General features: G+C 48.7%; 1 protein-coding gene across 1 annotated transcript in view; it reads left to right on the top strand.

Moving 5' to 3' along the window:
• The window catches only part of FAM171A1 (family with sequence similarity 171 member A1), a 65255-nt gene extending 56373 nt beyond the window's left edge, over positions 1–8882 (top strand). The window contains 4 exon segments of the mRNA XM_049777760.1: positions 359–475; positions 5764–5878; positions 6944–8504; positions 8506–8882. Coding sequence (XP_049633717.1) covers positions 359–475; positions 5764–5878; positions 6944–8504; positions 8506–8664 — 1952 coding nt within the window. The 3' untranslated portion in view covers positions 8665–8882.
• The last annotated feature ends 5920 nt before the right edge of the window (positions 8883–14802 follow it).

Raw genomic sequence — 14802 nt, 5'->3', positions numbered from 1 at the left:
GAAGTAACCTCTAGGCACTGCCGGGTGTGGTTGTAAAAACAAAACAAAATAAAACAAATAAACTCCAGAGGCGGAACTCACCCACATTTGGGGGCTGTCTGCCAAACACATTCATGCTGGCGTGGACCACCAGTGAGTGATTCATGCTTGAACGTGGTTTAATTAGCATCAATCATACTGCTGGCATCAGTGTGGTGAAGGCACTTTGGAAAAACAAAGAAAAACCCAAGTGGCACAGCCTAGGCCTGCTGGTCACGAACAGGACATCAAGGGGATTTGTCCAAAATGCTGAACTCATAAGAGAGCGCTGGAAGGTCCTGAGCTGTGACATTTCTGCTTTGTCATCCCCTCCCCTCAGGAACGTGGCTGAAGAGCGGGCTAGGGCTTGTACACCAGGAGGGCAGCCAGCTGACCTGGACCTACATCGCCCCACAGCTGGGCTACTGGGCGGCCGCCATGTCTCCCCCCAATCCAGGTACCAGGTGTGCCCAGGTTGCATGTGGCCTGCTGGGAGGATTTTGAAAGAGCTTCTGCCAGGATCAACTTCAAACATGGCTTGTCTAAGAAGCCCCACATGGGACTAGGCATTGCATGGGGAAAGAGGGGTTGCCAGGGGTAGGGAGGGTTTGCGTCCTGCTGGAAATCTCCCACTGAGAATAAGAATATTACTAGAAAGTGGCTGGAACAATAGCACAGTTGGGATGATGGTTTGTCTCGCATGCAGCTGACCCGGGTCAATCCCCAACATCCCATATGTTCCCCCCGAACTGCCAGGAGTGATTTCTGAGAGCACAGAGCCAGGGAGTAACTTCTGAGCACTGCTGAGTGTGGCCCTAAACACACCCCCCCCTGCAAAAAAAAAAAAAAAAGAATACTAGAAAGCAAGGAAATAGTTCTTGACTCTCACCTCTACCCCCAGGAATTTTTTTTTCTCTAAAGCACACAGAGCAAGTTCAGACCATCTCCCTAATTACAGAAGCATCAGTGGTCTGGGACAAGTGAACCCTGTAGGTTCACACAGGACAAGAGAGAACTTAGTAATAAGTCCTCACTACAGGTTCATGGGGGGTGAGAGGGTGGAAAGACTTGACTCAGCTTAAGTGAACTCCCAGATCTGTGTCTAAATGAATATTCGTGTCCGTATCGGAGATGTGAGCAGAGTGGGCAATTTACTTGCCTTGCACATAACAACCCTAGGTTTGATCTCAGCATCCTATATGCCAAGAATAATCCCAAAGCATTGAGTCAAGAGTAAACCATGAGTACTACCCAGTATAGCCCAAAACCAAAGAGGGTGGATGGAAGAAGACAGTTTTCAAGGAGGCATTAAGGTTATTGGTGATTTTTTTTCTATGAAGGGGCAGGAAGGGTGAGGAGCTGGGATCTATCCCCTTCTGTCCAGTTCAGAGAAATGTGTGTGTCTGTGTGTCAGAAATGCTGTTTCCCTTTATAATATGGTTCTTAGGGTATGATAGGTATGAACGGTAGGAAAACGGCCTTGTCTCCATTGTTGAACTAGTAGAATAAGACAGGATAAGCAAGTGGGAGGGAAGGAGGGAGAGAGGGAGGGAGGGAGGGAGGGAGGGAGGGAGGGAGGGAGGAAGGAAGGAAGGAAGGAAGGAAGGAAGGAAGGAAGGAAGGAAGGAAGGAAGGAAGGAAGAAGGAAGGAAGGAAGGAAGGAAGGAAGGAAGGAAGGAGGAAGAGAGGGAGGGAGGGAGGGAGGGAGGAAGGGAGGGAGGGAAGGGAGGAGGCGGAGGGAGGAAGAGGAAGGAGGAAAGAGAAGGAAGAAGGGAAGGAAAGAAGGAAGGAAGGAAGGGAGGGAGGGAAGGGAGGAGGGGAGGGAGGAAGAGGAAGGAGGAAAGAGAAGGAAGAAGGGAAAGAAGGAAGGAAGGAAGGAAGGAAGGAAGGAAGGAAGGAAGGAAGGAAGGAAGGAAGGAAGGAAGGAAGGAAGAGAGGGAGGGAGGGAGGAGGGAGGAAGGGAGGGAGGGAAGGGAGGAGGGGAGGGAGGAAGAGGAAGGAGGAAAGAGAAGGAAGAAGGGAAGGAAAGAAGGAAGCGAAGGAGGGAGGGAGGGAAGGGAGGAGGGGAGGGAGGAAGAGGAAGGAGGAAAGAGAAGGAAGAAGGGAAGGAGGAAGGAAGGAAGGAAGGAAGGAAGGAAGGAAGGAAGGAGGAAAGAGTAAAGGAAGGAAGAAGAAGAAAGAAAGAAAGAAAGAAAGAAAGAAAGAAAGAAAGAAAAGATAAGATAAAGAAAGAAAGAAAGAAAGGAAGGAAGGAAGGAAGGAAGGAAGGAAGGAAGGAAGGAAGGAAGGAAGGAAGGAAGGAAGGAAGGAAGAGAAAGAAAGAAAGAAGAAAGAAAAAGAAAAGAAAAAAGAAAGAAAGAAAGAAGAAAGAAAGAAGAAGAAAGAAAGAAAAGAAAGAAAGAAAGAAAGAGGGGCGGATGAGATAGCATGGAGGTAAAGCGGTTTGCCTTTCATGCAGGAGGTCATCGGTTCGAATCCGGCGTCCCATATGGTTCCCCGTGCCCTGCCAGGAGCAATTTCTGAGCCTGGAGCCAGGAATAACCCCTGAGCACTGCCGGGTGTGACCCAAAAACCAAAAAAAAAAAAAAAGAAAGAAAGAGAAAAAGAGGGGAGGAGGGGAAGGAGGAAGAGGAAGGAGGAAAGAGAAGGAAGAAGGAAGGAAAGAAGGAAGGAAGGAGGAAGAGGAAAGAAAGAAAGAAAAGAAAGAAAGAAAGAAGAAAGAAAGAAAGAGAGAGAGAGAGAGAGAGAGAGAGAGAGGGAGGGAGGGAGGGGAGGAGGGAGGGAGGGAGGGAGGGAGGGAGGAGGGAGGGAGGGAGGGAGGGAGGGAAGGAAGGAAGGAAGGAAGGAAGGAAGGAAGGAAGGAAGGAAGGAAGGAAGGAAGGAAGGAAGGAAGGAAGGAAGGAAGGAAGGAAGGAAGGAAGGAAGGAAGGAAATTCTTAAGTCTTAAAGAAGAGCCCACAGACAGGAGGCATGCAAATTTTTGTGTGGGGTTGGGCCCCAAGAGGTCTCTGGGCTACTTCTGGCTCAACAGTCACTCTCGGTTATGTTTAGGGGCCATATGGAAGGCTGGGGATAAAACCCAGATTGTCTGCATACAAGAGCAAGGCAAGTGCTCTGCCTAAAGTCTCTTTTTTTTTGGGGGGGGGGTACATTTCAAACCATCTCAGCTGTCTTTAGTGAAGAGAGGTTCCCATAGAGAGGGGAGTGAGAAATGTTGAGGTAACCTCACCAAAGCTTCAAGTCATGAGGAGAGACCTGGAAAAGCTATTCAGCCCCTGCAGTCAGGAGAGGTCCAGAGAGGTGAGCGACCTCTCCCTTTGGTTAAACATAGGACAATGACATGGTGATACACTCTCGAACTAGGAGTTCTCTAATGTGCTAGGTAAGAAGGCCATGAAGCGCATTTTCAAGTCTGGAAAAATTAAAATAGCTTCCATTGGCAGAAGTTAGTATGACGGCACTTTCAGTCCCCTTGTAGCAAGAGCTTTTGTTACTCGGATGTGATTTTCTTGGCTGTTGCATCTTTCTTGGTGACTCCAGCCAAGGTCTTTTCTGGGCCTGCGAGAATTATCTTTGTGTGAAAAAATGTTTCTCTGGCTGATTAAGGCAATATAAGGTTTCAGTTAATTTCCCAGCCCTCCTGCCCTGAAAAGCCAATGATCTTTTTGAACAGAAATGATGTCACAGCTTCCAAAATGTCATGCCTCTCCTGATGATTTGTCTCTTTTGAGAGTTTTTTTTTGGGGGGGGGATTGGTTTTTTGGTCGCACCCGGTGGCACCCGGTTACTCCTGGCTCAGAAATCACCCCTGGCAGGCATGAGGACCGTATGGGATGCTGGGATTTGAACCACCATCCATCCTGGATCGGCTGCTTGCAAGGCAAATGCTCTACCACTGTGCTATCTCTCCCACCTCTCTTTCCATACATTTTTGAGGGGACCAAGTGATAGTTCAGGAGATAGGGTGCTTGCCTTGCATGCAGCCAATCTGGGTTCAATTCCTGATACCCCACATGATCTTTCAAGGCCCCACCAAAGAGTGATTCCTGAGCATAGAGCCAAGAGTAATCCCTATGCATCACCAGGGTTGACCCCAAAACAAACACAAAAGATTTTTGAGTAAATCTTTCACTTGGGAAAATCATGAAGTGGAGTGGGAGGGAATATATATCCTATTTGCCCTATATAAGACCAACCTGGGTTCAATACTGGGCATCCCATATGAGTACTGCCAGGAGTGATTCCTGAGCGCAGAATCAAGAATAAGCTCTGAGCACTGCCAGGTGTGACCCCAACACACAAAAAAAAAAAAATATTATGAAGTGGAGCCAGGATACTTAACTTGCAATGCCAACCTAAATTCAATCCCTGGTACTTCATAGGGTCTTACTAGCCCACCAAGAGTAACCCCTACATGCAGAGGCAACAGTAAACCCTAAGCATCACTAGGTATGACCTTCCAAAAAAATTTAAATCATGAAGTCAATGGGTGCTTTTTGTGTTAAATTATCATATCTACTATAAAAAGCACCTATTTTTCTACCTCAGGGAACTTCAGGACTCTCCAAACCAGAACACCCCCACCAGCTATAGTTTGAAAGCTTCTTGTGTTTCTATCATTCTGTGGTTGTGACATCGAGCTTAATTTTTTTTTTTTTTTTTTTTTGGTCTTTTGGGCTACACCCAGCAGCACTCAGGGATTACTCCTGGCTCTGTGCTCAGGAATCGCTCCTGGCAGGCTCAGGGAACCATATGGGATCCCGGGGATCAAACTAGGGGTGGCCGTGTGCAAGACAAACACCCTACCCACTGTGGCATTGCTTCAGCCCCATGGGGCTTAATTCTTGCCGCCATTAAACATTGAAAGGCCCAGGCCTGCAGCCTCCTGGAATGCCTGAAATTGTGAATGTGAATAGCTAGTTTGTGCTGTTTGGATAAGCTTGGCTCCAGGCCCTCTTAGGAGGCCTGTGGGTGTATCGAACCCACTTAAAAAGGTAGAGCAGAGTTGACTTCTGTAACGAGGCCTTTTAGAATACCATGACAACCTATAAAGAGAGCAGGTGGTTTGTTTTGTTTGGGGCCACTCCTGGCAGTGCTCAGGAGTTACCCCCAACTGTGCCCAGGACTTACTCTTAACAGTACTCAGGGACCATGTGGTAGAGCCAGGGACCAAGCCCTGGGCTCCTGCATGCAAATCATGTGCTGTGCCCACTAAGCTGTCTCTGGTCCTGGAGGGAAAAAATGTCCTTTTATGTCTTTGAGCCCCTTCCATGCTGCCCCCCTTCACAGGAATAATTGGCTCCCAGGGATAGCAAGGCCTGCAGATGCACTTTTATTTCTCCTGTGTTAGAAATTCATCTGCCACTAGGGCCATCTTCCTAAGGATAAGGGCCACGCCCACTGCATTTTCCTGTGTTCACTTTCTTTCATCAAAGGGGGTCCATTGAGCAAAATGAGAGGGAGACTGTGGGCATTGCCCTGGTTTGGTGTATATATATATATATATATATATATATATATATATACACACACATATGCAAATGGCTCCTGCCCACAATTCAGCAGGTACCAGCAGAAAACCCTTTGCACTGAGTGGGCCCATGAGAAGCTCAGAAGTAGACACACTGGGGTCCAAGGCATCTCTGGGGAAAGTGGGGAAAGGGCAACATGATCAGTGTTTCAGGCCTATCCATCTGTGACTTGCAGACTTTCGCCCACTTAAAATGCCCTTTTCTACCCTTCTAGGTCCCATCGTCACCCAGGACATCACTGCATACCACACGCTGTTTCTCTTGGCCATCCTGGGAGGGATGGCCTTCATTCTCCTGGTTCTGCTGTGCCTCCTTTTGTATTACTGCAGGTAACGTCTTGGTGGGGGAGACTGGCATTCGTTTATCTTATAGCTCAGAAAAGTTCTTGTATTAGTGATGCTGAAGTTATTATTATCATCACCATCATTGCATCATAATGCTCTTGAAAACAGCTAAGATCCAAATCTTCTCATCTAAGTTGTGACTTGAGTTAGAATGCAACTTTTTTTTTTTTTTTGGTTTTTGGGCCACAAGGTGTTACTCCTGGTTCTGTGCTGTGAAATCAATCACTCCTGGCAGACTCGGGAGACCATATGGCATGCCGAGGATCAAACTCCCATCCATCCTGGGTCAGCCGTGTGCAAGGCAACAACCCTATCGCTATGCTACCACTCTGGCCCTAGAATGCAACATTCTGCATTGCAACATGGCTTAGCAGTACAGTAAATATAGGTAGCTAGCGATCAAAGGCTGCCTTCCTGGAATCTTCAAAAGTTTGAACAAGGACATTTTCAGGGACAAATTCTCAATTCTTTTGGGTTTGGCTTTTGGATCACACACCCCTGGTCACACATTCCTGGCTCTGCGCTCAGGAATCACTCCTAGTAGGGCTCAGGCAACCCTATGGGATGCCAGGGGGTCAAACCTGGGTTGACCATATGCAAGGCAAACGCCTTCCCTGCTGTGCTATGACTTGAGCCCAGTAAACCAATTCTTCGTTTGCTCCCGTATCTGTCGGGTTGTCAAGCCCAGCACTGCAGTGGAGTGACCAGGGCTGAGATCTCTGGAGGAAGCCACCCTAGAGTTAACACCCCAGCAGGGATCTTCAAACTACAGCCCGCGGGCCACATATTGTATTTATTCCCATTTTGTTTCTTCACTTCTAAATAATATATATGCAGTGTGCATAGAAATTTGTTCATAATTTTTGTTTTTACTATAATCTGGCCCTCCAACAGTCTGAAGGACAGTGAACTGGCCCCCTGTTTAAAAAGTTTGAGGACCCCTGCTAGGGTGTGGGGAGGGACCCTCCACTTTACTGGTTTGGTGGAGACTTGGGGAAACGTACCTGTCCTGTGCAGCTTTAACCTCGGGGTCCGGGTCTCTGCCCGCAGGCGGAAATGCTTGAAGCCTCGTCAGCATCACCGCAAGCTGCTCCTCCCGGCCACGCTGGAGAGTGCCAAGAGGGACCAGGCCACATCCATGTCACACATCAACCTGCTCTTCTCGCGCCGAGACGGCGACTTCCCAGGGCCCATCTCTGTCATGGGCCACAACCGCCCTGATGTGCCTGGAGCCCGGGAGCTGCTGGGTGGTGGCGGCCTGGGGGGCCCCAGAGAGGCAGCTGGCGAAGGAGACCCTCGCGCTCCCATGCTCAAGCTGGCCTACAGCACGTCGCCTGAATTCAGCTCCCGGGAGGAGCTGCTGTCGCATCGGGAAGATGACAAGAGCCAGGCGTCCTTTGACAACCTGACCACGACGCCCAGCGGGACCCTGGGGAAGGCCCCGGATTACCACAAGTCGGTGGAGCTTTTCCCCCTGAAGACCAGACGGTCCCTCGAGAGGGACAGTTACGAGTCCCAGGGTGCTGACTACAGAGGGGCCAGCTATGCTGCTCTGCTCCCCCAGCCACTGTTTGAAAGGGCCGACCGGGACAGCCAGGCTTCCCTGGCAGCGGGCAGTAAACTCACCCTCCCGGAGAGCCTGTACCCGGCACCTTCCTCTTCCTCGCCTGAAAAGGAGCAGCTGCTAGAGCGAAGACCGGCCACCGAGTGTCTCATGTCACGCTCCGTGGATCACCTGGAGCGACCCTCCTCCTTCCCAAGGCCCGGCCAACTCATCTGCTGCAGCTCCGTGGACCAAGTCAACGACAGCGTGTACCGAAAGGTGCTGCCCGCCCTGGTCATTCCGGCGCATTATATGAAACTCCCCGGGGACCACTCCTACGTGGGCCAGCCCCTAGTGATGCCCGCCGACCAGCAGCTGGACATTGAGAGGCTACAGGCAGAGCTGGCCAGCCCCCACGCGGGGCTCTACGCGCATCCCGCCACCCAGATCCCCGGGCAGCCGCTGTCGTGCCAGGCCATGTCTCAGCAGCACCTGCAGGAGACAGGTGCACGCATGTCCGAGTCGCTCTCCATCCCTGCGTCCCTCAACGAGGCGGCTCTGGCCCAGATGAACAGCGAGGTGCAGCTGCTCACCGAAAAGGCGCTGATGGAGCTGGGAGGTGGCAAGCCGCTGCCGCACCCCCGAGCCTGGTTTGTATCCCTGGATGGCCGCTCCAACGCCCATGTGCGACACTCTTACATTGACCTGCAGCGGGCTGGCCGCAATGGGAGCAACGATGCCAGCTTGGACTCGGGCGTGGACATGAACGAGCCCAAGTCGGCCCGCAAGGGTCGAGGGGACCCCCTGGCCCTGCCGCAGAGCCACCACCAGGGCCAGGAGCTGGCAGCCAAGGAGGTGCGGGGTGCAGATGGCACGGCCTATGCGCAGCTGGTGCATCTAGATCGAATGGACGTGGCCGGAGGCAGCAACGAGGGGGGGACCGCCGGGGCGTGTGGCCCCGAGGACAGCACACTGCTGTCCCTGCTGGACACTGGGGGCCGGCGGAGCGGCGGGCAGCTGCCCAGCCTGCAGGAGGAAACCACTCGACGAACTGCCGGTGCCCCCCCTAGAGCCCACAGGCAGCCCCCAAAGCCGGAGACCTGCCCGGGAGGAGGAGGAAGATGAGGAGGAGGAAGAGGACGATGATGATGATGACCAAGGCGAGGACAAGAAGAGCCCCTGGCAGCGGCGGGAGGAGAGGCCCTTGATGGCCTTCAACATCAAATGAGCCGACTCAGGGGCCACCCCCCAAAAAAAAGTGGAACCCCCCCCCAATTGCCAAAAATTTCACCCGGTGTTTGGAGGCAGCCTCACAGGCAGTGGACTTTCTCCTGCTTTGCTCCAGGTCACAGAAGCGATTTTGGGGGGGCCTGTCCCCCAGGGGATCTCGCCTCCAGAGAGGGCCGGGGCAAGGGTCTGAATGTCATCTGCCCTACCCCTCATGCCCAAGACACTGAAGAGGGACCCCCGCCTCAACACCGGTGGAAATCCCTGCCCCTCCTGCATGGCTGCGTGCCTCTGGGGTGTGGGACTGTGCACGCACAGGCCAGCTAGGCCAGCTAGGTGCGGTGTGGTCCGGTTTGGTTGTACAGATGTGACCCCTTCGTTTTCATCTGTTCTGCTTCTCGGTGGTTTCTTTCAGGGTCTCCTTTCAGGAACTCTTCAGCGACGTCTCTGCAACATCCTAGCCTTCCAATGGAATTTCTCTCTGCCAAGAGCCCTTCAGTTCCGGTCCCAGTTACTCCAAGTGCCTTTATTACAGTGACCACAGACAGTCCCTCAAAAGAAAAGCAAAAGAAAGGAGAAAGTTGGGTTTGGGGGGGGGATTGTTTTTTTCTTAACTCCTTTCGTTGAACTTGCCTGGATTTTATAAAGCGATTCAACCGCTCTCCTTTTCTGTTTTCAACTGCATGCGGCCAAGTCACCCGTTTTTTTGGGAGGGGGGTGCAGAATTCTCCTGTTGGCATGGTGTGACCCGGATTCTGGTTAGTGGAGATGAGGACACTTTAGGGAGAACCTGCCCTCTCTCTATCCCCTCACCCCTCCCTCCCATCCTACACCCCCTCCCCCCACGGCTACCGGCCCCCATGGTTTTTCTTGCCTGTGTGTAGACGGTTACGTATTCACCCTGGAACCCTCTGGGCTGGTCTTGATCATCCAATCCGAGTGACGGGTTGAGTGAGGGGACCGAATGTGACAAACAAATCTCATGTACTCTCCAAAAGTGCCAGAATGACTCTTCTGTGCATTCTCCTTAAACAGCTGCTTGGTGATCCAAAAAATGAAAAGTCAAAATAAACTCTGAAGAAAAAAAAAAAAAAGTCATATCGTGTGGCCCATTTTATTTTCTCCAGGGATTGATTACTCAGAACACCCCAACTTGGGGAGTGAAGGAAGTACCTCAGGATGTGCCTGGCAATATTACGGGGAGGGGCATATGGCATTATGGGGATTGAACTTGTGTCAGCTATATGCAAGGCCAAATCTTTCATTGCTGGACAATCTCTCCTCATTCTTTTTTTTTTTTTTTTTTTTTGGTTTTTGGGCCACACCCGGTAACGCTCAGGGGTTACTCCTGGCTATGTGCTCAGAAGTTGCTCCTGGCTTGGGGGACCATATGGGAAGCTGGGGGATCGAACCGCAGTTCGTCCAAGGCTAGCGCAGGCAAGGCAGGCACCTTACCTCTAGCGCCACCGCCCGGCCCATCTCTCCTCATTCTTTCTATGCCTTTCTACATCTCAACAGTCATTCTTGGGCATTAGCTCTTCATTTCTGGGTGATCTATATTGCTGAACTCATGGTCCAAGCTCCCACATAGATGCCAGGGAATTTATACACCATTAAAAATCCTCCTGCCCACTTTGTGTTTTGTTTTTCACTTCAAAATGCCAGGCAGTTTACTGTGCTGTTTGAGAAGGAACAATGGAACTCTTCGAAGAAATATTATTTTCTTCTGTGTTCAATATCAGGGCATCTGGGGCTGGCTTTAAACCTCTTTCATTTAGGTGATTGGCCCCATCTTGAATGATCATATCTGCACACGAGTTGGTGGTGGTAACTCAAGTTCCCAGGATTTTTAGTCTTGGCATATCTGCCAGGTATGTGTCTATTTTATGCTGGCAGGGAGTGAATCCTGCTGCTTTACACTGTCCTGATTCCAGATGTTGGTCTTCAATATGTTGTTTATAAGGGGGGCCATGGCTTCAACACACCTGAACAGTTGGGATGTCCAGATAAAGAAGAGTTAGTGGTTTTACAAGTCAGGGATAGTTTGGTGAGAGATGAATATTTTCTTTTTTTTTTTTTTTTTTTTTTGGTTTTTGGGCCACACCCGGTAACGCTCAGGGGTTACTCCTGGCTATGCGCTCAGAAGTCGCTCCTGGCTTGGGGGACCATATGGGACGCCGGGGGATCGAACCGCGGTCCGTCTCCTAGGCTAGCGCAGGTAAGGCAGGCACCTTACCTCCAGCGCCACCGCCCGGCCCCAAGATGAATATTTTCACCAATAGGTGGCAAGATGGTACCTTGCTAGTCTCACCAAGAGGACCCTGAGAAAACTAAGATATTCATTTACCAGCCCAGGTTTCATCCCTGGCACCTCAGAGTCCTAAGCACAGCCTAGTGTGCCCCCCAAAAGCAAAATAGCAAAATAAAAAAAATCATAGAGGCTCCAGAGTTAATGCCATTTATCCATTAGGGGACCCTAATTAAAAAAGGATAGTGTGACTCTATCCTAGAACTTGTCCTATGACCTGCGCAATTACCAAGGTTGCTAGCTACAGTGGCCTGATTTTCTCATCCACAATGGAGAGGAAAGTTTCCTGACACCACACAAAAAAAAACCTTGTGATATGGTAATGAGTATATATGAATCCAGTGGTTGTTCCCATGAAAGTATGCTTCAAGAAGGGAGAAACCCTGAATCTCTTAGGCCACAGAAATTCCCTTTATTCTCCAATACTTACTGTGCCTATGCAAAAAAAAAAGGGGGGGGCGGGTAATACCAAACCCTGCCACTCCAGCACTCCTTTTCTTGTTTTGTTTGGTCTGTTTTTAATATTATTTTCATTTTCTTTTTTCTTTCTTTTTCACTCATGTGGATATTATTTGGTGTTTTGTTTTGTTTTGGGGGGTTTGTTTGTTTGTTGTTTGTTTTGTTTTGTTTTGTTGCTGGGTGCATTTTTCTTTTCTTTCTTTTTTCTCTCTCTTTTTTTCTTTTTTTGGTAGTTGCTACCCAATTTTTCCTTCTCTTTTCCTTGTCCTTTTTATCTCCAATAGAATCACATAAACATTCAGCCTCATAAATTGAGAAGAGAAAATGATACCAGGACCAGTCATATGAACATGAAGTGAAAATGAAAAATGATCAGACTTGAAAGCCAAACCCAAAGTCAATGACAACAGAATAGATACCCATTCTACAACAAGCTGTAAAGTGGAGACCAGTTACACTAGTATTCTTGGGGATAAAGGAGGGAGATATGGGATCTATCCATGCTGGGAACAGGGGTGGAGGGAGGACAATACTGGTGGTGGGAATGCCCTTCATTCATTGTCACTATGTACCGTAAATAATTCTGTGAAAGACTTGTAATACACTTCGATCACAATAAAAATTTATTAAAAAAAAAAAAGGATACTGTGGCCAACCCCAAGGGCCACCATTTGGTCACCAGAGAATTGCTGGAAGGTCCCAGTCTGCCAGAAGTCACAAGGAACTATTTCCCAATGACCCCAGTTTCCCAGAGGGTTTTAATGCTTCTCCCTAAGAAACAAGGTCATGCTTTAACTCTCAGTGCTAACAACTAGCCGAAAGGAAAGGGATGGGAGCTTTCCACTCCTTATCAACTGGGGCATGTCAGCGTGAGACACAAGTTTCGTGTCATTTGTGTGCAGTGGCCACACTAAGTTACTCCATATCATTCCAGTTGGAGTATATGTGCTGCTGAAGCAAGTACAACACAAAAATTTTAGAAGCATCAGACAATCCAAGACCCCTGTGTGCTGAGTGAGTTACAAATGGCTTTGCCAAAGGATCTGCTGACTGTAAAGCTTAATTGCTTTTATACCTGCCCAAATGAGGGCTCAGGGTTAGCATTTCTTTTATTCAGGATGCCCACACCACACACCAGACCAGAACTGTCTGGATTGAGTATCAGAACATTATATTGGAGACATTTCTGTTTTCTTCTCTCCAATCTGGTGAGGACTAACCATATAGCACAGAAGTAGTCCCAAGATCTGGTGCCTGTGATCAAAGTTGGGTTGGCTGTGTGCAAGGCAAGTGCCTATTACTCACACCCAAATGGGTCTTTTGTGGGGAGGGTTGGGGCTACACCCAGAGGTGCTCAGGGTTTGCTTCTGAGTCTAAGCTCAGAAATCATGCTTGACAAACCTTGTGCAGTTCAGGGGATGAAGCTGATGTATGGACAGAACGAAATTCATCCATAGCATCTTGCCTCTACCCCCCTATTGGTGAGTTTCCCAATGCATCTGGGGGAGCCCAGGTGCTCTCAGTAGGGTAAATGGGGTGGGTATGGGGAGAACTAAGAGAGATGCTACTCTGTCGTCCTGGGGCCATGGTGAGGAAGTGACACTGACCATCGTGAGGACTCTGGAAACAATATATTAAGAAAGAGTACTTAGTTCTTGAAACTGGGTTGGGGAGATAGAATGGGTAAGGCACTTGCCTTGCAGTAGCTAACTTGGTTTGATCCTTCTGATATGGACTGTTCTCCCAGGTGTGAGGTGGACCTCTTATTTCCCTGATAATTAAGGTTCTGATGGTCAGCACTTTTTTTCATATATGTGTTAGCCATCTGTGGGTCTTTGACTAACATGTGTAAATTGCTTTAACCATCACTTTCCTTCCAACTAACAATAAAATTTGAACCTCATATAATCTTGTGCTTAGAAAGGGCACTTTTCTTTACTTTGAAATATTTACTGGATGAATTATATGAACTATTTTTCTAAAAACTTTAGTGCACTAAAGTTGAAAACCGAGAGGGAAGGAAGAAGTGTAATTTCTCTTTGCCTTGTCTTCCTTGCTCTAACCCTCTCCCTCTCTCCCTGTGCCTCTCTCCCCTTCTTCTTTTTTTTTTTTTTTTTTTTTTTTTTTTTTTTTTTTTTTTTTGGTTTTTTGGGCCACACCCGTTTGATGCTCAGGGATTACTCCTGGCTATGCACTCAGAAATCGCCCCTGGCTTGGGGGGACCATATGGGATGCCGGGGGATTGAATCGCGGTCCTTCCTTGGCTAGCACTTGCAAGGCAGACACCTTACCTCTAGCGCTACCTCACCGGCCCCCTCTCTCCCCTTCTTTTTCCCCCTCTCCCTCTGTCCTCTCTCCTCTCCTCCCTTTGTCCTCCTCTCTCTCTCTCTCCTCTCTCTCTCTCTCTCTCTCTCTCTCTCTCTCTCATGCTGCTTAAAAGTATAAAAAAAAGAAGTGCAATTCCTCCTTAGAACAGAAACTTCATTTTTTTTTTTTTGGTTTTTTTGGGCCACACCCGGTAACGCTCAGGGGTTACTCCTGGCTATGTGCTCAGAAGTTGCTCCTGGCTTGGTGGACCATATGGGACACCGGGGGATCGAACCGCGGTCCGTCCAAGGCTAGCGCAGGCAAGGCTTACCTTTAGCGCCACCGCCCGGCCCCAGAAACTTCATATTTAACTCATCTATTTATCCTGAGACTTAGAAGGTGTGTGTATGTCACATATAAGGGCAAAGAGAATATATGTAAGAGAGAATATATATAAGCACTCAGAAGAAATACTGATTGACAAATGAACATACTAAATTATTTAAAAACAAAATTAATGAACTATGTAGTAAGTGTTGATATCTCCTCCATTTATAGAATATGTCACTTGGCAGATGAAAAGCTATTTGCTAAGTCTTCTTCATAATTAGCATTTTTTATATTCTTAGAATACCAAAATGACATTTCTCCTCATATGTTTAAAGAAAATATTCATGCCTTTTTCTAGTTATTAATTCCTCCTTCTCTTGGAATGATACCAATAGAAAAGGTGGAGCATCTTATAACCAACCATCTACTAGAGGAGCAGAGTGATTGGTCCACACTGGTCCACCATTATTGGAACACATCCACAGTGATTGGTCTATAATGCGGCCAATTAAATTTGTCTTTCTTGGTCCTGAGTGATAGCACAGTGGGAGGGCGTTAGCCTTGCTTAGTGCCAACCAAAGTCTATCCCCATCATCCCACATGTTTTCCACCCCCACCCCCGACCACAAGCCTGCCAGAATTAATCGCTGTGCGTAGAACCAGGCAAAACCCCTGAGCACCACTGGGTGTGGCCCAAAGTACCAAAAACATATTTTTGTCTCTTGAGCTATTTAT

Source organism: Suncus etruscus, chromosome 7 (assembly GCF_024139225.1).
Source record: "Suncus etruscus isolate mSunEtr1 chromosome 7, mSunEtr1.pri.cur, whole genome shotgun sequence".
In the NCBI taxonomy this organism is placed as follows: Eukaryota; Metazoa; Chordata; class Mammalia; order Eulipotyphla; family Soricidae; genus Suncus; species Suncus etruscus.
Note: the sequence above shows the minus strand (reverse complement) of the source record. Positions and strands in the feature narration are given on the sequence as shown.